The 25,220-nt window shown below is 45.5% G+C and overlaps 1 protein-coding gene across 2 annotated transcripts in view; it reads left to right on the top strand.

Moving 5' to 3' along the window:
* Positions 1-24,815, top strand: part of LOC100191950 (Glycerol-3-phosphate dehydrogenase SDP6 mitochondrial) — a 29,807-nt gene extending 4,992 nt beyond the window's left edge. Inside the window, exons 4-7 of one of the 2 annotated variants that reach the window (XM_035962864.1) lie at positions 2,472-2,632; positions 4,126-4,384; positions 12,488-12,785; positions 24,548-24,815. In XM_035962864.1, coding sequence (XP_035818757.1) covers positions 2,472-2,632; positions 4,126-4,384; positions 12,488-12,785; positions 24,548-24,558 — 729 coding nt within the window. In that variant the 3' untranslated portion in view covers positions 24,559-24,815. 2 annotated transcript variants of the gene reach the window in all.
* The last annotated feature ends 405 nt before the right edge of the window (positions 24,816-25,220 follow it).

The following is a 25,220-nucleotide window of genomic DNA, read 5'->3' as shown; positions in this document are numbered from 1 at the left end:
TAGAAGGGATAAACTTAGATGGAACCATTCCAGTTTTTGTTTGGATGGTGGTCAGGTGTAATTGCTCGAGAGGGGCTGGGGCGGCCATCCCACTTTTCGGGACCGCGAGAGGGGGGGGCACCGTTCGCTCGATTTTTTGGGACCGTGTCGCTGCCGAAAATTGCTCCAGTGTTCACCTTGCCCCCGTGTGACCCTCATCCAAACATCATAGAAAATGTGGTCGTCCCCTTCCATCCCTCCTTGTTTATCCAACCAAACACACCCTTATTTGCTTAGTCCCTGGCTGTAGGGGTACAAGTCTTGTGGTCTTGGTTGTTTTCGGTCGTTTTTGCTCTCTTTGATGTATATGGTACTTCTCTTTCTTAATGAAATGACACACAGATCTCCTGCGTTGTTTGAAAAAAAGATGTGGGCTCTTGTCGACCTTCTTTTAGGTCATCACCCAATTTGCCTGAAGTGGCTGTATAAATTGAAGCGTGATGAGTAGGGTGTTGCCATCAGGCACAAGGCTCAAATTGTCGCCAAGGGGTACATCCAACAGCTGGGGATAGGCAGATGTTTGCTCTGTTTGCATGGAGTCTACGCGGATGCTATTGCGGCACAAAGGGGCTGGCTTGTGCATCACATGGATGTCAAGTTAGCGTTCCTAAATGGTGAGCTCAAGGAGGAGGTGTATGTCCGGTAGTTGACAAGCTTTGTCGTTAGCGAAGGTCCTACGACAAAAGAAGGCGTTGTATGGACTTCGCCAAGCGCCACGGGCGTGGAACACAAAGATGGACAACAACATGCGCAAACACATCAAGGGCAACACATCGTTACGTGTGGTGGTTGGGTGAATGTCGATGACCTAATCACCGCTGGGGCAAGGCTAGAGAGCGTCAATGCATTCAAGGAGCAGATGCATCGTCTGTTCCGGCTAAGCGATATTGGTCTCTTGATCTATCTCGAGCCTAGAGGGCAAGCGGCATACGCCCGCAAGTTGTTGGAGAAGGCCGACATAGGGAATTGTAATCCATGCCACATGCCAATGGAGGCTCGAATGAAGCTCTTGACAAAGAGCTCAACACCAGAGGTTGATGCGACAATGTACAAAAGTTTGGTGGGGAATCCGTGCTATTTGGTTCATACCAGATCGACATTATGTTTGGGGTGGGTTTTGTGTGCCGCTTCATGGAGAGACCGCGATAAGAGTATCTAACTGTTGTCAAGCACATATTGTGCTACATCATTGGCACAATCGACTACGACCTTGTCTCGCAACACCGATAGCATGTTGACAGGCTACATGCTGATCGGGCACACAACGAATTGGGGGGAGGCGTCGATGAGGGAAGCACCAGTGGCGCTATCTTCTTCCTTGGAGTCATGCATGTGTCTTGGTGGTCTCAGAAACAAAAGACGGTGTCCCTCTCAAAAGTGGATCATGTAAGTACTGAAGAACAACTTGCTGGCATTGTGACGAAGTCACTTGGGCGCGCACAGTTTGCTGAAATTCGTGGCAAGATTGGCATCGTCAAGGTCAAATAAATCGAGACAAGCTTAGGGGAAGATTGTTGCATAATCCAACTTGGTTTATTCGTTTCCTTCGTAGTTGATTGATTAGTTTTCTTCCATAGCTAATTAATAGCTGATTAATTAGTTTCCTTTCTTAGCTAGTTGATAGTTGATTAATTATTTTGTCTTAGCTAATTGATTAGTTTCCTTTTGAGCCTTTGTAACTGTGTATATAAACGGATCAGTAGAATACATGTATCGCAGTGTTGTAGTTTGGCACAAAAAAAAAACTCGTGTTCTTCTAGTGTTCATGTCGAGTTTTGTGAGCGTTTGAGTGATCTAGGGATCATCTTCTTTGTCTCCAGCACTGCACGTCGGTGAGTAGAAGGCTATAGGCTGTTGGTAATTACTAACCTTGTATGTCAACATGCTGTATTAGGCCCCGTTTGGTTTGGGGTGACTAAGTTTAGTACTTTAGTCACTTTTAGTCCCAAAGAATCAAATATGGTGACTAAAGTTGAGTGACTAAACTTTAGTTCTTTAGTCACCAAGGGGGTGACTAAAAGTGACTAAAGTGGGATTTTTACCTCACTTGCCCTCTCCTCTTTCTCCGTGCAGCAGACAACCACTAATTAATAGGGGTAATGCAGTCATTATTTACACTAATTAATGCTCTTTAGTCAGGTTTAGTCTGTGGAACCAAACATGACTAAAGGAACCAAACGGGGCCTATGTACTGTTTAGCCTCTTCAAACCCAATGGGATCAAAATGTTTACATAATTTAAATCTTCTTTTATATTGTTATGATGTACTTTGAAGTTTGAATCTCAAATTGAAGTGTGTTGATAATCTACCACTTATTTTTTTTGTTTCATACTTCCAGTACTTCGTGAGACTGTAATTGGAATCATATTTTCCAACGCAAATTGAGAAATATTGACTTAACTAATATGACTTTAATGTTTTCATTCATTAGGTAAGGCGTTCAGATGTTCTTTCTGCCTGGAGTGGTATACGTCCTTTGGCGATGGATCCATCAGCAAAGAATACCGAGAGTATTTCTCGAGATCATGTTGTATTTGAAGACTACCCCGGGTTAATAACAATTACCGGTGGAAAATGGACAACCTATAGGAGGTAAGGTCTACCTAATTGCTACTATAATTTATTTGTAGAAGTGATGGATGGAACTGGAGTGACCTGGTCAAGCTTTCAGCATTGCCAATTTATTAGTGGGCCTTTTTTTTTTTAAAAAAAAAAGAAGTCTCGTGGACACATTTGTAGGCGAGAGGTTTATGCGCGCTGCTAGAAGGAACTGGCTAATTAAGTTGTTAGAGTTTGTTTCAGATTAGTTGTGAGAGGGTACGTAGCAAGTTTGTTAGCACTAGTTCTAAAAACTCTACCTGTGGGGTAAGACCGGCCACGGTATTATATTAAGAAGACCTTCCCACACAGATAGAGAAAACCCTCGAACCCCTGCCCCACCCATACACAGTGGAACCGTAGCCCATGTGAGAACGATCGCGACCGGGGCTGGGCCTTAGACTTGTGCTTTGGCGCGGGACAAACGAGGGAATTTTTTTACCACAGCCTAGAATTCGCTCCCACAGGGAGTCGAACCTAGGAGGACACCTAACCAACTCAGCTAGAGGCTCTTTCGCCTACTTATGGAGTTTGACTGATTGATTGTAATCAAGCAAAACTAATAAATGCAAGAACTCAGAATCTCTTCTCGAGGGCAAGGTATATGTCTGCTTCTTATCACTCCCTAACCCTGCCAGCAACCAATCTAGCCATATCAAAAAGTTAAAAAACGCCTACAACTACGATTATGATGGACTGCGTTGTCAAATTAGTAGAGCCTGACCATCAAGCAGAAACAGGACTGCATCATGCTTTTTTCTAAGAAGAAATTACCATCTTCCTATCATATGCTTCACAGGCAGTGCCTATATTTGTCTGTGCCACTTCCGTGCTGCTAGCCAAACTCTGTCCTGCTTGCATTGCACCTCCACTGTTTTGTTCATCTGCATTGTGTCCAGCATAAATTGCACCTTAGCTAGCTCATGCAATGGAGCAAAGTTATGTGGCCTCAGTAAAAGCTGAAGATGGTGTCTGGGGAGGGGGTTTGCCAAAACAGTTTCATCTGCTCATGGCTGCAGGAAATTGTGACAATCGTTTGTCTCCATGTTACCATTTTGACTCAAAGGTCATTGTTACACATAATAATATTCAAGGGAGACGAAGTAAGGATTATTAACGTCGCAGAGCAATCATTGGCAAGAGTAAAAGACCCTCATTTGACTCCCCCCCCCCCCCAATGCAGGGGAACTAACAGATTAACCATGTTGCCCTATTGTTGTTCCTAGGGAGTTTTGGTAAGTTCCCAACGAGGGACACAGTGAGAGAGGGCGAGGACGAAAAGGGGGTTGGGTTGGGGGGGGGGTGATTTCTGGCTCCTTAATATCAGGTATAGATATAGATTTGCCCTTAACCCCTTACACAAAAGATCCTTTGTGGACTATATTCAAGTTCATGTGCATGTTGTTTGTTTGACTGTACAAGTGCATGATCATGTTGCACACTACAAGATAGTCCATTGTTGAATTCTAATGAGCTTGTTTGTTCAGTATGGCTGAAGATGCTGTAAATGCAGCAGTCATGTCTGGGAATTTGAAACCAGCCAATGGTTGTTTGACTGATAATTTGCATATTGTTGGTGGATATGGATGGGATCCTGCTTCTTTTACGGTTCTTGCTCAGAATTATAAGCGAATGAAGAAGACATATGGTGGCAAGGTTATTCCAGGTGCAATGGACAGTGCTGTATCGAAACATTTATCGCATGCATATGGATCTTTGGCTGAACAAGTGGCTACTATTGCCCAGGTGTGTTCTCCTTTGACTCCGCACTATTTATGCTAATTCTGTTGTAGTAGGATGGAAAAGAAAAATAAAGATCAAATGGTCAATTGTCTTTTCATCTGTTGGGGGAGTGAAGTATGTATGGTTTGCAATGAGGTGTGCTGGGATTCTGGGCATCCCAGTTACGTGACCAAAAGTTCAGTAAAAGAGTGTTAGGGAGAGAAGAGAGGAAGAACAGGAGAGAGCTGGTCAGCAGACCAACAACCTGCATCCACTGCCATACTCAGCTGGCTCTGCGCCAGTAGATGGCACATAACTTGCTTTGGTCAGCTGTGGCACAGTCGATCTGGAAAGCGGTGGCAGCATTGGTCGGTTTGAGGGAACAGAGCGGCTAGGAGAGGGAAGGAACTGGGAGAAGTTGCGGGCGACAGTATCACATATGGTGAATGAACAGGAAGCAAGAGGCACCCAGATATGGGGGAGGGAGAGGGAGGGGAGGTTGCGGACGGGAGCATCGATCTGGTGAACGAGTGGCAAGCGAGAGGCAATGAGAGAAATAGGAGGGGAGGGAGGAAGAAAGGGAGTGGTAGATTATGCTAAGGGGTGTATTGCCATTCCTCGCTTTACCACCTTACTAAGTATTACTGTGATAGTAATAATGATGCACTGCAGTTTATTTGTGGGTTCTTTGAAATCAAACACTTATTTTCATCCCTGAGTTGCATAATGGATTATTTATAATTGAGTACAAAAATTATCATACCATGAATTTTGTAACATCTTGATGGAATAACATGCCAAATTTGAATAGCAGTTCTGGCCTTTTGGACGAAAAGTGAATCACCAAAGTGGATAATGATGTTTGTAAATATCCGTCTCATAGATATTCCAATTTGAATATCAGTTAACCACCAAAGTTAATCACCAAATTTGAATATCAGTTCTGGCCTTTTGGACGAAAAGTATTCTGGAAGCCACCTCCACCACCTTCTCTCGATGACTCGATGGCGTGATCAAATTCTGCTCACTCTCAAGCACTTCTCTCGCTGATCATGCCCTCAGCAACACTGTCTTCCTTGAGGACCCTGCTTGGGATCGCATGGACAATATTGTCCTCTCCTGGGTGACTGGAACCATCTCCATCGAACTCCAAGACACCATCCACGAATTTGGCGGTACTACTTGTCAAGCTTGGATTGCCATGGAAAATCAGTTCCTCGGAAACAACAGACGCGGGCTCTTCACCTCGACGCCTAATTCCGCAACTTCATCCAAGGCGATCTCGCCGTCGGAGAGTACTGCTGCAAGATGAAAGGCTTTGCTGGTGCTCTTGCTGATCTCAACACTTCAGTCAACGATTGGATTCTTGTCCTCGCGCTTCTCTGTGGCCTCAACCCGCGGTATGAAAACCTCCACACGATCATCACCCGTTCAGTCTCTTTCCATTCTTTCCAGAAGGTCTGTGATGACCTTATTCTGGAAGAACTCATGGGGAGACCGGACCCGGCAGCCATGACTCTCTACAACAAGGCGCCTGCGACTACTACACCGCCTGTCACTGCTTCCTCTTCGTCGCGCTCTTTTGCCCATACCCGTCCACTCTGGAACCGGTACCAGTAGCATGTTCCTCCTGGTGGTGCTGAACGGCGCAACCGCAACCGTCGTAACTGAGGGGGCCAGGGTGGCGGCCACGGTGGTGCTCCTTGGTCGTCCTTCTTCAATCCATGGACGAGCACCATCCAAATGTGGACCGGCAACCCTTTTGGTCGACAGCAGCAACGCTCGGGGCAACTCCCTATGCGCCCCCTCCTTCAGGCCTTACTGACGGGCCTGGACTCTATGGTTCCCCTGCTAGTCTTCTTGGGTCTCCTCCCCAATAGGCGCTTCTTCCACCTCTATAACACCAGGCGACGTCTCCTCCCCAACTACGTTTCCAAACTAGGATCCGGTCCCTTCCATCTGCACTCCTTGGACTGGTTCATGGGATCAACAGCAGTTGGCCAACACCTTCAACACCATGGCACTGTGACCTCCCCTCGCCATCACCGGCTGGATTCATGACTCTTTGACCTCCAACCACACAACCCCGACGTTCAGTAACATTTCTACTTTTCGTTCTCTCGATTCCACAACCCCTTCTATCATTGTAGGTAACGACGTCACTCTCCCTGTCACCTCAGTAGGTGATACGGTTTTTCCCGGCCCCTTTTGCCTTAATAACATCCTTTGTCTCCCCATATAGTTCAAAATCTTCTTTCCGTTCGTCGCTTTACTACTGACAATGCTTGTTCCATGGAATTTGATCCTTTTGGTGTTTCTGTAAAGGACCTCACCTCCCAGAGAGAGATCACAAGGTGCAATAGTGCTGGTCCCCTCTACACCATTCGGTTCCCAGACCTGTCCCTCTCACGCTTTGACGGCTGTCTCAGCTTCTACGTGGCACTGGCATCTTGGACACCCTGGCCCTGATGTCCTCGCCAAGCTTCGCAACATCACCGCAATAGCTATCCTCGCAACACTTCTGATTTTTGTCATGCTTGTTAGTTAGTACGTCATACTAGACTTCCTTTTACTAGTTCATCTTCCCGCACCACACAATCGTTTGAAATAATACATTGTGATTTGTGGACTTCTCTTATAGCTAGTGTCTCTGGTTATAAATATTACTTGGTTCTTCTTGATCATTTCACCAATTACTTATGGACGTTTCCTCTCCGTTTGAAATCTGACACCGTCACCACTGTCACTTCCTTTTTTCCTATGTTTCCACCCAGTTTGGCAGCACTGTGAAAGCAGTTCAATGTCATAATGGGAGGGAATTTGTTAACTCCACCATGCGCTCGTTCCTCCTCACTCGAGGTACCATTCTTCGCATGTCCTATCCCTATACCTCTCCCCAAAACGGTAAGCTAAACGGATGATTCGCTCTACCAACAACATCATCCGCTCTCTCCTTTTCCAAGCTTCTCTCCCTGCCTCATACTGGGTGGAGGAGGGTCTTCATACAACCACATACCTTCTTAATCGCCTTCCCACCAAAACAATCAACACTCCTAGCCCATATGTCTCTCTGTTCGGCACAACTCCTTGTGCGCACCTTTGTGTGTTTGGTTGTGCTTGCTACCCCAATCTATCCGCTACTGCTTCCCATAAACTGTCTCCTCATTCTACTCGTGTTTTACCACAAAGGCTATCACTGCCTTCACCTTTCCACCAACCAGATCCTTATTTCCTGCCACGTGGTCTTTGATGAGGCAGACTTCCCTTTCTCTGCCTCGCCCCATCCCACTAATGATTTAGTTTTTTTGTCTTCCGATGATGACGTGGTGGTCCTACCTATTGGCACCCCACTCCCATCTGCAGGTACTTCTTCGGTGCCTGCTGCTGCATCAGCCCCTGCTCTTGGTGTAGCACCGTTGCTCTTGCCTAGTGCTCTTCCCTCGTCGGCACCCACTTCTGGAGCAGCGCCGTTGCCTTTGCCAGCAGTTTCTCCTCTACCGGCTGCAATACCTGCAACACCCATCTCTGCGACAAGTGCTGCATCTTCACTCGTGCCATGCACGGCCACAACATGCCCATCTTTGTTGGCTCCCGCGTCACGCGCGTCCACGACACCACTGGTTGCTCCTGCTCCCTAGTAGGCTGCACCTCTCCACCAGCCACCATTGCTGACGTATCAGCGACGTCCCAGCTTGTCGACCCTGGAGACTCCTCCGGGTGCCTACTCCTGTGACTCCCGTGGTCAATCATCATCGTATGACGACACGGGCCAAGGACGGATTCCAGATTCCTGCCATCTACTTCGTTATGGACATCTCCCTCAAGCCATCTTCAGTCCACCAGGGCCTTGTTGACCCTCATTAGCGTCGGGCTATGGAGGATGAGTATTCGACACTCATGTCCAACCTGTTGAAGTGTATAAGTGGATTGACTACCTTCTCCCATTAGCTTAAGCTTTTGGGTTGAACTAGTAGTGTGTCCACTCTAACATGGTATCAAAGCCAGAGGTCTCGAGTTCGAATCCTGGTAGAGGCTTTATTTGTGCCTCCATCCATTTATTTCCACGTTTGCACATCTCTCTGGCTGCACGTGAGTGGGGGTGTTGAAGTCTATAAGTGAATTGACTACCTTCTCCCATCAACTTAAGCTTCTGGGTTGAACTGGTTAGTGCGTCCACTCTAACACAACTGTACTTGGGATTTGGTACCTAGGTCCCCCGGTGTTGATCTTATTACTGGCAAGTGGGACTTCAAGCACGAGTTCAATGCAGACGGATCTCTTGAGCGTTACAAGGCTCGCTAGATATGCCGTGGATTCACCCAGTGACCGGGCATTGACTAGGATGAGACTTTCAGCCCTGTCGTCAAACCAACTACAGTACGTCCAGTTCTGTCTCTCGCTCTTTCCCGGGATTGGCCTATTCATCAGTTGGATGTGAAGAATGCTTTCCTACACGACACATTATCCGAGACAGTATATCGTGCAGTGGGGCTCTCGCCTGTGTCGGGGATTTATTGATTCTCCACATGCATGACCCACGAGAGCCCCACTTCACAGCACTCAAGTGCATTCTCCTGTATCTCCAAGGTACTTCTGACAACAGCTTACTACTTCAACGTTCTTGTGGCCACCTTACCGTATACATTGATGCTGATTGGGCTGGCAGTCCTGACACACGACGATCTACTTCTGGGTATGCGGTTTTCATTGGTGACAATCTTGTTTCTTGGTCCTCCAAGCGCCAGAATGTTGTTTCTCGGTCCAGTGCAGAAGCCGAGTATCGTGCAGTCGCAAATAGAGTTGTTGAGGCCTACTGGTTGCGTCTATTGTTGCATGAACTCCACAACCCTCGGACCAAGAGTATACCCTCGTCTACTGTGATAAAATCAGTGCAATTTATCTCTCCATCAATCCTGTCCAACACCAACACACGAAGCATGTTGAGATTGATCTTTTTCTCGAATACGCAGGAGAGCTGCGTATCATTATATTAAGTAGAATAAGATGGGGTGAGGTGTTAAAGAACCTCATACAACTCTACACACCACCCAACAAAAGAAAATGAACAGGAGCACCAGTACACTAAGCATACTAGAGACCAACTCCTCAAATAATATGCCGAGGTAAAAGGATATCAGATAATCCGCGAGCCCTAGCCCTACACCAAAGATGAGACTCAGTCATGACCCAATTTATGACCTTGCTAGCCCTAGGCTGCTCTCCGTTGAAGACACATTGATTGCGATGAATCCAAATGGCCCAAGCTCCTAAAATGATAAGGGAGTTCAGCCCCTTGCGCAGCTTCTTATTGGAGGGGCTTATAAGGGTCATGCTTACATTCTCCCACCAATCATCAAAGGAAGAAGAATCGAGACTGGGAGAGAGGTGCTGCAAACCGACTGTTTTCAGGATATTAAACCAGACTTCCCTTGAGAAGACACAGGAAACTAGCAGATGATTCATAGTTTCTTCCTCCTGGTCACATAACAGACAACTTTGAGGGTGAGGCAGGCCTCTCCTTGCCAGCCGGTCAGCGGTCCAGCAGCGGCCGTGCGCCACCAGCCACATGAAGAATTTACATTTTCCAGGAGCCCAACTCTTCCAAATCCTCCTCCATGACCTAAAGGTTGTTGAGCCAATAAAGAAACCATCATAAGCCGACTTGGCGGTATAAATTCCTGAACTAGAGAGCAGCCATATGTGCTTATCTTCCTGTTCCGGGTGCAAAATCCAGCTGGCAGCGAGGTCCCAGACTTGAAAAAATTCAGTCAACACATTAACAGTAATAGCCCCTCTAATGTCCTGAACCCAGCTTCCAGTAGTGAGGGCATCCTGAACACTCCGTTTCCTAGCCCTTGAAGATACCAAGCTGACAAGATGAGGTGCCAACTGTTGTAGGCTTTGGCCATTTAACCATTTATCTGTCCAAAACAGAGTATTCCTGCCATTGCCCACTTCAGAAGAAACTGCCGCAGAAAAGAAGGCCAGAACTGAAGGGTGCACATGAAAATTGAAGGCTGCCCAGGGCCGGTCAGGTTCAGTTTTTTTTAACCAGAGCCAACACAATCTGAGGGCCCAACACATATGCTGCAGGTGGGAGATGCCCAAGCCTCCAAGCTCTTTAGGTCTAGTAACTTTGTTCCAGGCCACCAAACAGTGGCCACCCATAGCTTCTTTTCTTCCTCGCCAAAGAAAATTTCTCCGAATTTTGTCTATGGCCTTTAAAGCCCAAGAAGGAAGGTCCAATGCCATAGCTAAATAAACCATCATCGAAGATAGAACTGACTGAACAAGAATCAGCCTTCTAGCTCTGGATAGCAGGTCGGCTTTCCAACTAGGCAGGGGATCTGCAATCTTATCAATGAATGGCTGAATGTGCTGTTTACCAAGTCGCTTCAACGAAAGAGGCACCCCCAAGTATTTGCAAGGAAAATTGGCAACAAGACATGGAAGTAGATTATGGATGGTAGAAATATTTTCCGCCGAACAGTGAATGGGAAATACACTGCTTTTTTCCATACTTGTTTTAAGCCCTGATGCCTCACCAAAGATCTTTAGGATATCCATGGTGACCTCGAGATCCAGAGCCACAGGTTGCAGGAAGATCACCACATCATCGGCGAAAAGAGAAGTGCGGCAGAGCTCTGAGTGGACAGATAAAGATTTCAGCAGACCGTCTTCAGCTGCCTTCTTTAACAAGTAGTATAAAATATCCATAACCAGAATAAACAGCATGGGAGAGAGAGGGTCCCCCTGTCGAAGCCCCCTTCTGTGGTGAATTTTCTGACCTGGTTCGCCATTAAGTATCACTTGAGTTGATGCAGAAGCCAGCAGATTACTCACAATATCACACCAAATTTGACCGAAACCCAAATGCTTCATCACTTCTAACAGGAAAGACCACGAGACCGAATCAAAGGCTTTTGTGATATCCAACTTAAGAAGGATCCGAGGAAGTCTTTTCTGATGGAATAGATTAGCTGTCTGTTGAACTAGCATAAAGTTGTCAAGGATGGATCTACCTTTAATAAAGGCACTTTGAGTATGCGACACCAATTTATCCAGATGACCAGCCAGCCTGTTAGCCAAAAGCTTGGTGATGAGCTTAGCAAAAGAATGAACCAAGCTGATGGGCCGGAAATCCTTAACGAGCGAGGCGTCTTCCTTTTTGGGCAGAAGAATAATATAGGCTGAATTGAGCAAGTCAAAATTCAGCAGCCTCCTTCACTTTGTGCGTGAGCGTGTAGCCATGGTGACGTCCGTGCTCTCCACGTCCCGACGACTTCCCAGTTTGCTGATATCTTCACAAAGGGCCTTCCCTCGTCGGTATTTTTGGAGTTTAAGTCCAGCCTCAACATCTGCTGTCGCTAGATGTTTGGTCTGGGGGGTGTTAGAATGAATACTCCCTTTCTATTTTAGGCTGATTGTATATATCTCTCCTTTCACCCGCGTCTGCGTGTGATTGATCCTTTCCATAGTAGAGATATTCCTTAGTAGAGTTGACTACCTTGTCAGGTAGGGTGCGCCGGCCCTAGATGCCTTGGCCCCCAAGGGTTTCCATCCTATATTTATGTAATGCTACATCTGTCTATCAATCAATTCAGATTCCACCCTTTCCAGTCTTCTAACAAAATGGAGTTAGTCTATGTGATTTGCATCCCTAAATTCCTAACAGCTTTGTTTGGGAAGTTGGGTCATCAACCTAAGTGCTAAATCTAATTCCATGTTTCAATAGAACTGTATCAATGATGTGCACATAGGTTCTTTCTAACATGAGTGTCTAGACGATTGATGATTCCCGTGTATCATTTCTCCGGTACTATTGAAGGTTCCTTAGGCCCTGGCTTTCGCAAATTAGTCAGCATGAATACTTTTATGTAAGGTATTTATGTAAATTATCCATATGAATTAAAATGGCACATTAATGGTATGTTTTCATGTTGTGACAACTATCATTATTGCATACATGAACCTCATTTTCCCCGTTCAATAGTTGATCAATATAGAACTGAAACCCATGGCTAATTTGCTTGTCTAAAAAAATGTGATACCTATTTTTTGGCCACCAATATATCTGATTGCACATGATATGTCGTCTTCATAGTATTTGTACTTCAATGTTTTTAGAACGAAGGCTTGGGAAAGCGCCTTGCTCATGGATACCCATTTTTGGAAGCTGAAGTAGCATACTGTGCTCGTTATGAGTACTGTGAATCTGCCGTGGATTTTGTTGCAAGGAGATGCCGGCTTGCTTTCCTTGACACAGATGCTGCTGGTAGAGCATTGCCCCGAATCATTGAAATTTTAGCTTCAGAGCACAAGTGGGACAAGGCAAGGAAGAAGGCGGAGCTGCAGAAGGGTAGAGAGTTCTTGGAAACATTCAAGTCATCTAAGAACGCCCAATTCCATGATGGGAAGCATAATGGTAAGAAGAGGTTCATTAATGTGCTCCTTTTCTCCGCATCCAATTTATGTTTCAATTTTATCTCGTCATGTGCAGGACGTTCATGACCGAATATGCAGTTTTCTGAATAAGTGTTGATTTTACACATGCACAAGCAGGCTCCGATACAAGAGTGAGCCTGCGAATGCAGAAAGGTTTCGTTTCCACATTTCTACGCATGGCTGTGAAAATCGGCGTGCTGGTTTCCAGCAGAATAAGATGTGGTCACGGCACTATGTAATTGTAAATACCACATCATATTAGTCGATTTTGAAATAAACTGGAACCAAGAATTTGTACTTTTAATTGTTATTCTTGCATGTTATATAGTTCGAAAGAGGAGCAAAATCGACATGGCCATTTCCTTTCGTCAGTACGAGTGACTAATTTTTATCATTCGTTCGAGGTCAGCATCCCGAGAAACCAGAAAAAGACCCCAAAGATTTTATTACTCGAGCCTAGAGAATGCCCGAAAACTTATTTCGGTCTTGTCCCAGTGAAATAGGTGCAAATAGTGCCCTCAACGGTGTGGCTATTCTTCCGATCGCCCTATTACAGCGATGCGTTGCCTTATCTTTTTTTTTTTTGCTCCTCCCCTGATCGGATCATGAACTCGTGATGGGACGAGGATCAGAAAAAAAGAAAAGATACAGTGGAGGAAAAAAAACATATTCCCATGACTTTGTTCCTCCGGATACGACCATTGTTGCTAACTCTTGCAGGTAAACAGTGGACACTTTTTTACTATAAACTGAACCATAACGAATCGACCTGAAATTTCGGTTTTTAGGTAGTTTAGTTTGGTTTTGGTTTTTACATCTAAGAAATTCGGTCTTTGGTATCATAATTGGTTTTCATCGTATACCGAAGCGAAATTCAAAAAACTGAATACTAGACTTTATCAATTCTGGAATTTGACTTTCAATTCCGAGGTAAAGCCCTGTTGGTCAAAGTCTTCGCTAGACATTTTGTTTTTGTCGCTTGGCCGATGACCATAGCATTCCCCTAACCGCCCCTGCTTCGTGATAAGCTCTGTCCACCTACTTATGCTGACTAGGGATGGCAATAAGGATTTCTTGTCCGGAAGAGCTCCCCATATCCATCCTCGCAACAAATTTTTTTCCCGTGTGGATTTCCGCAGACGCTTGCTAGGAATGTTTCCCCGTTTAAATTATAATTAGGACATACATCATTTATTATCAATGCAAAGAAATTTCACGTATACATATTATTAGATGTAATAAATCATTATGTGTACATTATAATGAACATATATGTATAATAAGTGATCTCTTGACAATATAATTATTTATTTTTATCATTAACTAGTACACATAAACATCATCACATGCAGGTTTAACGGATCCCCGTGGAAACGGGGATGGGCATTGCTGACTGATCGGCCATAGGCAGTTGTCCTAGAGGCGTATAGTTGTATGTATGTTATTTCCCGATGGTGAATAGAACACTCGTGAGGCTTTGTTTGGATACTCTAGTATTGACTCCTATTCACATGTACTAAGATATATTGAGGTGTAAATTAGTTTAATTTACACCCCAATCTACCTGAACACACGTGGATTGGGATGAATATTAAAGTATCCAAACAAAGCCTAAAGATTAATTTATACTTCATGTTGCGTTTCATAGTTTGCACTCCCTCTAGGTCCGACATTATCTCACGTACCAAATTAAAGAGCGTTTAATTAGGTCAGTGTGAGTGGAAAAATTTTATAGCGTTGTTTCTAACACTAATATGCCATATAAAATGAAATACAACATATATGAACAACCACTTTTAATAGAACTTTTTATTCTATAATTTTATAGATAGTTAATTTTATGAGTCATAAAGAGCTGATAATTACCAAGAGAGTTTATTGCTGAAAGGATCACCATGGCCAATAGGAAGGTTGTGAATTGGGCTTCTCTATATTTCTTGCGAAAGATTAAACCCTATCTCAACCCCAAGCTTCACGCAACAATCTAGCCACAATAAGCTAAGCACACTAGAATAACCCTAAGCTACCATGGTGGAAGGAAAATAGACTTCGGCCCATTTGACTAATTGATTTTGGTGTTTGATGATCAACATAACAAGTGGACTAATGTGTTTTCTAGTGTTTGTGTTTATAGTTCACAGGATGCGAAGAGGATTAGACTAAGGCTCTGAGGATGCAACACCTCAAAAGAAGACCTAAAAGATTCTTAAAAGATCAATAAAATCAAGCACAAGTACAAGACTCAAGACCAAAAGAAGCCCAAGAAGATAGTCAAGAAATCCAAGAAGTGGGCAGTCAGCCACCGCTCTAGTGGCACACCGGATATATTCGGTGTGCACCAGATTGTCTGATGTGCACCAGACAGTCTACGTAGAGAGCTCCACAAAATGGACTCTCGGGAGCTATAACACCACCGGACAGTCTGGCCAACGATCGGCATCAGCTTTTCCAATAGTCTGGCAAACGGTCGGCATCACCCCCCTCTTTGGTGTCACCATTTCCTACACATGGCAATTGCTTGAAACATAAATGCTCTAAGTAAATTGCTCATTTTTTGCGTAGACAACGAACAGTCCGAGGGTTCCGAGTGTGTTGCAGGAGACTTCCCTGAGCAACAACCTGGTGAAGGCAGGTGTCCTCTGACCCATTATGTCCTACTTAATTTATAATTCACTGTCACGCATACCATTATCAACATAAGGATTGACTAGCTTTGTATTTACCTTGTCCTTGATTACCTTTTGGGTTATTTTGGTTAGCTTCATGCTAGTGCTTTACTTTAAACAACGAACATGATGAGAACATTTATGCTATGATGATGTTATCTTGATTATGATGACGAACTTGTGATACTTTAGGAGACTCATGTTGTTTCTTGAGTACCTCTCCGTAAGGAACTATTCGTTGAGAGACCACACAGGATAACAATACAACCATGAGGGTGGAATGGGACGCCCTTAGCTGATTAGTTGGATGAACTTGGGGTGTAGTTGGCTTTGTCGTTGTGCCGTCAATGGGGGTCGGGGCATAGTGCTTGCTCTGCTAAGGGTGGGTGCTGAGGTTCATTCGATTTGGTTTTATTAGTCACCCACCTTAGGGAGGAGCACTGTGTTTGTACGACTGGCGAAACCTAACGAGCAACTATACACTAGGGGAATCTTTGTAAAGGCTACGTAGTGGTACCTACAAGACCACCAAGGTAGTGGTCAATGGGGAGTAGAGCTCCTCGGGCAGAAAGGGAATCACGGCTCGTGAGTAAAGTGTGCAATCTCTGCAAAGTGTCAGAAATTGGTATATCGATCGTGCTCACGGTTAAGAGCAGCCTTGGGATCCTCTTTGATTAGGATAATTTTATGATGATGGTAAATGGTGATGACTATCTTTATGGTATTTTGGTATTTCCTCTTGGAGGGAGAGCCACTTGGGTAATAACTTGGGTTTATTACTAAAATTTGGCTTTCTACTAGTTATAAATACTTGACCAACTAAAAGCAACCACTTTAAGCTGAACTCCACATACATCTAGTCCACTTTAGCGAAACGGGACATTTGCTGAGTATGTTGATGTGTACTCACCCTTGCTTTAAAAACCACCCAACTCCAGGTTGTCGGTTTGAGGGAACAGAGCGACTAGGAGAGGGAAGGAACTGGGAGAAGTTGCGGGCGACAGTATCACATATGGTGAATGAGCAGGAAGCAAGAGGCACCCAGATACGGGGGAGGGAGAGGGAGGGGAGGTTGCGGACGGGAGCATCGATCTGGTGAACGAGTGGCAAGCGAGAGGCAATGAGAGAAATAGGAGGGGAGGGAGGAAGAAAGGGAGTGGTAGATTATGCTAAGGGGTGTATTGCCATTCCTCGCTTTACCACCTTACTAAGTATTACTGTGATAGTAATAATGATGCACTGCAGTTTATTTGTGGGTTCTTTGAAATCAAACACTTATTTTCATCCCTGAGTTGCATAATGTATTATTTATAATTGAGTACAAAAATTATCATACCATGAATTTTGTAACATCTTGATGGAATAACATGCCAAATTTGAATAGCAGTTCTGGCCTTTTGGACGAAAAGTGAATCACCAAAGTGGATAATGATGTTTGTAAATATCCGTCTCATAGATATTCCAATTTGAATATCAGTTAACCACCAAAGTTAATCACCAAATTTGAATATCAGTTCTGGCCTTTTGGACGAAAAGTATTCTGGAAGCCACCTCCACCACCTTCTCTCGATGACTCGATGGCGTGATCAAATTCTGCTCACTCTCAAGCACTTCTCTCGCTGATCATGCCCTCAGCAACACTGTCTTCCTTGAGGACCCTGCTTGGGATCGCATGGACAATATTGTCCTCTCCTGGGTGACTGGAACCATCTCCATCGAACTCCAAGACACCATCCACGAATTTGGCGGTACTACTTGTCAAGCTTGGATTGCCATGGAAAATCAGTTCCTCGGAAACAACAGACGCGGGCTCTTCACCTCGACGCCTAATTCCTCAACTTCATCCAAGGCGATCTCGCCGTCGGAGAGTACTGCTGCAAGATGAAAGGCTTTGCTGGTGCTCTTGCTGATCTCAACACTTCAGTCAACGATTGGATTCTTGTCCTCGCGCTTCTCTGTGGCCTCAACCCGCGGTATGAAAACCTCCACACGATCATCACCCGTTCAGTCTCTTTCCATTCTTTCCAGAAGGTCTGTGATGACCTTATTCTGGAAGAACTCATGGGGAGACCGGACCCGGCAGCCATGACTCTCTACAACAAGGCGCCTGCGACTACTACACCGCCTGTCACTGCTTCCTCTTCGTCGCCCTCTTTTTCCCATACCCGTCCACTCTGGAACCGGTACCAGTAGCATGTTCCTCCTGGTGGTGCTGAACGGCGCAACCGCAACCGTCGTAACTGAGGGGGCCAGGGTGGCGGCCACGGTGGTGCTCCTTGGTCGTCCTTCTTCAATCCATGGACGAGCACCATCCAAATGTGGACCGGCAACCCTTTTGGTCGACAGCAGCAACGCTCGGGGCAACTCCCTATGCGCCCCCTCCTTCAGGCCTTACTGACGGGCCTGGACTCTATGGTTCCCCTGCTAGTCTTCTTGGGTCTCCTCCCCAATAGGCGCTTCTTCCACCTCTATAACACCAGGCGACGTCTCCTCCCCAACTACGTTTCCAAACCAGGATCCGGTCCCTTCCATCTGCACTCCTTGGACTGGTTCATGGGATCAACAACAGCTGGCCAACACCTTCAACACCATGGCACTGTGACCTCCCCTCGCCATCACCGGCTGGATTCATGACTCTTTGACCTCCAACCACACAACCCCGACGTTCAGTAACATTTCTACTTTCCGTTCTCTCGATTCCACAACCCCTTCTATCATTGTAGGTAACGACGTCACTCTCCCTGTCACCTCAGTAGGTGATACGGTTTTTCCCGGCCCCTTTTGCCTTAATAACATCCTTTGTCTCCCCATATAGTTCAAAATCTTCTTTCCGTTCGTCGCTTTACTACTGACAATGCTTGTTCCATGGAATTTGATCCTTTTGGTGTTTCTGTAAAGGACCTCACCTCCCAGAGAGAGATCACAAGGTGCAATAGTGCTGGTCCCCTCTACACCATTCGGTTCCCAGACCTGTCCCTCTCACGCTTTGACGGCTGTCTCAGCTTCTACGTGGCACTGGCATCTTGGACACCCTGGCCCTGATGTCCTCGCCAAGCTTCGCAACATCACCGCAATAGCTGTCCTCGCAACACTTCTGATTTTTGTCATGCTTGTTAGTTAGTACGTCATACTAGACTTCCTTTTACTAGTTCATCTTCTCGCACCACACAATCGTTTGAAATAATACATTGTGATTTGTGGACTTCTCCTATAGCTAGTGTCTCTGGTTATAAATATTACTTGGTTCTTCTTGATCATTTCACCAATTACTTATGGACGTTTCCTCTCCGTTTGAAATCTGACACCGTCACCACTGTCACTTCCTTTTTTCCTATGTTTCCACCCAGTTTGGCAGCACTGTGAAAGCAGTTCAATGTCATAATGGGAGGGAATTTGATAACTCCACCATGCGCTCGTTCCTCCTCACTCGAGGTACCATTCTTCGCATGTCCTATCCCTATACCTCTCCCCAAAACGGTAAGCTAAACGAATGATTCGCTCTACCAACAACATCATCCGCTCTCTCCTTTTCCAAGCTTCTCTCCCTGCCTCATACTGGGTGGAGGAGGGTCTTCATACAACCACATACCTTCTTAATCGCCTTCCCACCAAAACAATCAACACTCCTAGCCCATATGTCTCTCTGTTCGGCACAACTCCTTGTGTGCACCTTTGTGTGTTTGGTTGTGCTTGCTACCCCAATCTATCCGCTACTGCTTCCCATAAACTGTCTCCTCATTCTACTCGTGTTTTACCACAAAGGCTATCACTGCCTTCACCTTTCCACCAACCAGATCCTTATTTCCTGCCACGTGGTCTTTGATGAGGCAGACTTCCCTTTCTCTGCCTCGCCCCATCCCACTAATGATTTAGTTTTTTTGTCTTCCGATGATGACGTGGTGGTCCTACCTATTGGCACCCCACTCCCATCTGCAGGTACTTCTTCGGCGCCTGCTGCTGCATCATCCCCTGCTCTTGGTGTAGCACTGTTGCTCTTGCCTAGTGCTCTTCCCTCGTCGGCACCCACTTCTGGAGCAGCACCGTTGCCTCTGCCAGCAGTTTCTCCTCTACCGGCTGCAATATCTGCAACACCCATCTCTGCGACAAGTGCTGCATCTTCACTCGTGCCTTGCGCGGCCACAACATGCCCATCTTTGTTGGCTCCCGCGTCACGCGCGTCCACGACACAACTGGTTGCTCCTGCTCCCTAGTAGGCTGCACCTCTCCACCAACCACCATTGCTGACGTATCAGCGACGTCCCAGCCTGTCGACCCTGGAGACTCCTCCGGGTGCCTACTCCTGTGACTCCCGTGGTCAATCATCATCGTATGACGACACGGGCCAAGGACGGATTCCAGATTCCTGCCATCTACTTCGTTATGGACATCTCCCTCAAGCCATCTTCAGTCCACCAGGGCCTTGTTGACCCTCATTAGCGTCGGGCTATGGAGGATGAGTATTCGACACTCATGTCCAACCTGTTGAAGTGTATAAGTGGATTGACTACCTTCTCCCATTAGCTTAAGCTTTTGGGTTGAACTAGTAGTGTGTCCACTCTAACATGGTATCAAAGCCAGAGGTCTCGAGTTCGAATCCTGGTAGAGGCTTTATTTGTGCCTCCACCCATTTATTTCCACGTTTGCACATCTCTCTGGCTGCACGTGAGTGGGGGTGTTGAAGTGTATAAGTGAATTGACTACCTTCTCCCATCAACTTAAGCTTCTGGGTTGAACTGGTTAGTGCGTCCACTCTAACACAACTGTACTTGGGATTTGGTACCTAGGTCCCCCGGTGTTGATCTTATTACTGGCAAGTGGGACTTCAAGCACGAGTTCAATGCAGACGGATCTCTTGAGCGTTACAAGGCTCGCTGGATATGCCGTAGATTCACCCAGTGACCGGGCATTGACTAGGATGAGACTTTCAACCCTGTCGTCAAACCAACTACAGTACGTCCAGTTCTGTCTCTCGCTCTTTCTCGGGATTGGCCTATTCATCAGTTGGATGTGAAGAATGCTTTCCTACACGACACATTATCCGAGACAGTATATCGTGCAGTGGGGCTCTCGCCTGTGTCGGGGATTTATTGATTCTCCACATGCATGACCCACGAGAGCCCCACTTCACAGCACTCAAGTGCATTCTCCTGTATCTCCAAGGTACTTCTGACAACAGCTTACTACTTCAATGTTCTTGTGGCCACCTTACCATATACACTGATGCTGATTGGGCTGGCAGTCCTGACACACGACGATCTACTTCTGGGTATGCGGTTTTCATTGGTGACAATCTTGTTTCTTGGTCCTCCAAGCGCCAGAATGTTGTTTCTCGGTCCAGTGCAGAAGCCGAGTATCGTGCAGTCGCAAATGGAGTTGTTGAGGCCTACTGGTTGCGTCGATTGTTGCATGAACTCCACAGCCCTCGGACCAAGAGTATACCCTCGTCTACTGTGATAAAATCAGTGCAATTTATCTCTCCATCAATCCTGTCCAACACCAACACACGAAGCATGTTGAGATTGATCTTATTTTTCTCGAATACGCAGGAGAGCTGCGTATCATTATATTAAGTAGAATAAGATGGGGTGAGGTGTTAAAGAACCTCATACATCTCTACACACCACCCAACAAAAGAAAATGAGCAGGAGCACCAGTACACTAAGCATACTAGAGACCAACTCCTCAAATAATATGCCAAGGTAAAAGGATATCAGATAATCCGCGAGCCCCAGCCCTACACCAAAGATGAGACTCAGCCATGACCCAATTTATGACCTTGCTAGCCCTAGGCTGCTCTCCGTTGAAGACACATTGATTGCGATGAATCCAAATGGCCCAAGCTCCTAAAATGATAAGGGAGTTCAGCTCCTTGCGCAGCTTCTTATTTGAGGGGCTTATAAGGGTCATGCTTACATTCTCCCACCAATCATCAAAGGAAGAAGAATCGAGACTGGGAGAGAGGTGCTGCAAACCGACTGTTTTCAGGATATTAAACCAGACTTCCCTTGAGAAGACACAGGAAACTAGCAGATGATTCATAGTTTCTTCCTCCTGGTCACATAACAGACAACTTTGAGGGTGAGGCAGGCCTCTCCTTGCCAGCCGGTCAGCGGTCCAGCAGCGGCCGTGCGCCACCAGCCACATGAAGAATTTACATTTCCAGGAGCCCAACTCTTCCAAATCCTCCTCCATGACCTAAAGGTTGTTGAGCCAATAAAGAAACCATCATAAGCCGACTTGGCGGTATAAATTCCTGAACTAGAGAGCAGCCATATGTGCTTATCTTCCTGTTCCGGGTGCAAAATCCAGCTGGCAGCGAGGTCCCAGACTTGAAAAAATTCAGTCAACACATTAACAGTAATAGCCCCTCTAATGTCCTGAACCCAGCTTCCAGTAGTGAGGGCATCCTGAACACTCCGTTTCCTAGCCCTTGAAGATACCAAGCTGACAAGATGAGGTGCCAACTGTTGTAGGCTTTGGCCATTTAACCATTTATCTGTCCAAAACAGAGTATTCCTGCCATTGCCCACTTCAGAAGAAACTGCCGCAGAAAAGAAGGCCAGAACTGAAGGGTGCACATGAAAATTGAAGGCTGCCCAGGGCCGGTCAGGTTCAGTTTTTTTTAACCAGAGCCAACAGAATCTGAGGGCCCAACACATATGCTGCAGGTGGGAGATGCCCAAGCCTCCAAGCTCTTTAGGTCTAGTAACTTTGTTCCAGGCCACCAAACAGTGGCCACCCATAGCTTCTTTTCTTCCTCGCCAAAGAAAATTTCTCCGAATTTTGTCTATGGCCTTTAAAGCCCAAGAAGGAAGGTCCAATGCCATAGCTAAATAAACCATCATCGAAGATAGAACTGACTGAACAAGAATCAGCCTTCTAGCTCTGGATAGCAGGTCGGCTTTCCAACTAGGCAGGGGATCTGCAATCTTATCAATGAATGGCTGAATGTGCTGTTTACCAAGTCGCTTCAACGAAAGAGGCACCCCAAGTATTTGCAAGGAAAATTGGCAACAGGACATGGAAGTAGATTATGGATGGTAGAAATATTTTCCGCCGAACAGTGAATGGGAAATACACTGCTTTTTTCCATACTTGTTTTAAGCCCTGATGCCTCACCAAAGATCTTTAGGATATCCATGGTGACCTCGAGATCCAGAGCCACAGGTTGCAGGAAGATCACCACATCATCGGCGAAAAGAGAAGTGCGGCAGAGCTCTGAGTGGGCAGATAAAGATTTCAGCAGACCGTCTTCAGCTGCCTTCTTTAACAAGTAGTATAAAATATCCATAACCAGAATAAACAGCATGGGAGAGAGAGGGTCCCCCTGTCGAAGCCCCCTTCTGTGGTGAATTTTCTGACCTGGTTCGCCATTAAGTATCACTTGAGTTGATGCAGAAGCCAGCAGATTACTCACAATATCACACCAAATTTGACCGAAACCCAAATGCTTCATCACTTCTAACAGGAAAGACCACGAGACCGAATCAAAGGCTTTTGTGACATATCCAACTTAAGAAGGATCCGAGGAAGTCTTTTCTGATGGAATAGATTAGCTGTCTGTTGAACTAGCATGAAGTTGTCAAGGATGGATCTACCTTTAATAAAGGCACTTTGAGTATGCGACACCAATTTATCCAGATGACCAGCCAGCCTGTTAGCCAAAAGCTTGGTGATGAGCTTAGCAAAAGAATGAACCAAGCTGATGGGCCGGAAATCCTTAACGAGCGAGGCGTCTTCCTTTTTGGGCAGAAGAATAATATAGGCTGAATTGAGCAAGTCAAAATTCAGCAGCCTCCTTCACTTTGTGCGTGAGCGTGTAGCCATGGTGACGTCCGTGCTCTCCACGTCCCGACGACTTTCCAGTTTGCTGATATCTTCACAAAGGGCCTTCCCTCGTCGGTATTTTTGGAGTTTAAGTCCAGCCTCAACATCTGCTGTCGCTAGATGTTTGGTCTGGGGGGTGTTAGAATGAATACTCCCTTTCTATTTTAGGCTGATTGTATATATCTCTCCTTTCACCCGCGTCTGCGTGTGATTGATCCTTTCCATAGTAGAGATATTCCTTAGTAGAGTTGACTACCTTCTCAGGTAGGGTGCGCCGGCCCTAGATGCCTTGGCCCCCAAGGGTTTCCATCCTATATTTATGTAATGCTACATCTGTCTATCAATCAATTCAGATTCCACCCTTTCCAGTCTTCTAACAAAATGGAGTTAGTCTATGTGATTTGCATCCCTAAATTCCTAACAGCTTTGTTTGGGAAGTTGGGTCATCAACCTAAGTGCTAAATCTAATTCCATGTTTCAATAGAACTGTATCAATGATGTGCACATAGGTTCTTTCTGACATGAGTGTCTAGACGATTGATGATTCCCGTGTATCATTTCTCCGGTACTATTGAAGGTTCCTTAGGCCCTGGCTTTCGCAAACTAGTCAGCATGAATACTTTTATGTAAGGTATTTATGTAAATTATCCATATGAATTAAAATGGCACATTAATGGTATGTTTTCATGTTGTGACAACTATCATTATTGCATACATGAACCTCATTTTCCCCGTTCAATAGTTGATCAATATAGAACTGAAACCCATGGCTAATTTGCTTGTCTAAAAAAATGTGATACCTATTTTTTGGCCACCAATATATCTGATTGCACATGATATGTCGTCTTCATAGTATTTGTACTTCAATGTTTTTAGAACGAAGGCTTGGGAAAGCGCCTTGCTCATGGATACCCATTTTTGGAAGCTGAAGTAGCATACTGTGCTCGTTATGAGTACTGTGAATCTGCCGTGGATTTTGTTGCAAGGAGATGCCGGCTTGCTTTCCTTGACACAGATGCTGCTGGTAGAGCATTGCCCCGAATCATTGAAATTTTAGCTTCAGAGCACAAGTGGGACAAGGCAAGGAAGAAGGCGGAGCTGCAGAAGGGTAGAGAGTTCTTGGAAACATTCAAGTCATCTAAGAACGCCCAATTCCATGATGGGAAGCATAATGGTAAGAAGAGGTTCATTAATGTGCTCCTTTTCTCCGCATCCAATTTATGTTTCAATTTTATCTCGTCATGTGCAGGACGTTCATGACCGAATATGCAGTTTTCTGAATAAGTGTTGATTTTACACATGCACAAGCAGGCTCCGATACAAGAGTGAGCCTGCGAATGCAGAAAGGTTTCGTTTCCACATTTCTACGCATGGCTGTGAAAATCGGCGTGCTGGTTTCCAGCAGAATAAGATGTGGTCACGGCACTATGTAATTGTAAATACCACATCATATTAGTCGATTTTGAAATAAACTGGAACCAAGAATTTGTACTTTTAATTGTTATTCTTGCATGTTATATAGTTGAAAAGAGGTGCAAAATCGACATGGTCATTTCCTTTCGTCAGTACCAGTGACTGATTTTTATCATTCGTTCGAGGTCAGCATCCCGAGAAACCAGAAAAAGATCCCAAAGATTTTATTACTCGAGCCTAGAGAATGCCCGAAAACTTATTTCGGTCTTGTCCCAGTGAAATATGTGCAAATAGTGCTCTCAACGGTGTGGCTATTCTTCCGATCGCCCTATTACACCGATGCGTTGCCTGCTCCTCCCCTGATCGGATCATGAACTCGTGATGGGACGAGGATCAGAAAAAAGAAAAGATACAGTGGAGGAAAAAAACATATTCCCATGACTTGTTTCTCCGGATACGACCATTGTTGCTAACTCTTGCAGGTAAACAGTGGACACTTTTTTACCGTA

The sequence above is a fragment of the Zea mays genome, chromosome 10 (genome assembly GCF_902167145.1).
Source record: "Zea mays cultivar B73 chromosome 10, Zm-B73-REFERENCE-NAM-5.0, whole genome shotgun sequence".
Lineage (NCBI taxonomy): Eukaryota > Viridiplantae > Streptophyta > Magnoliopsida > Poales > Poaceae > Zea > Zea mays.
Note: the sequence above shows the minus strand (reverse complement) of the source record. Positions and strands in the feature narration are given on the sequence as shown.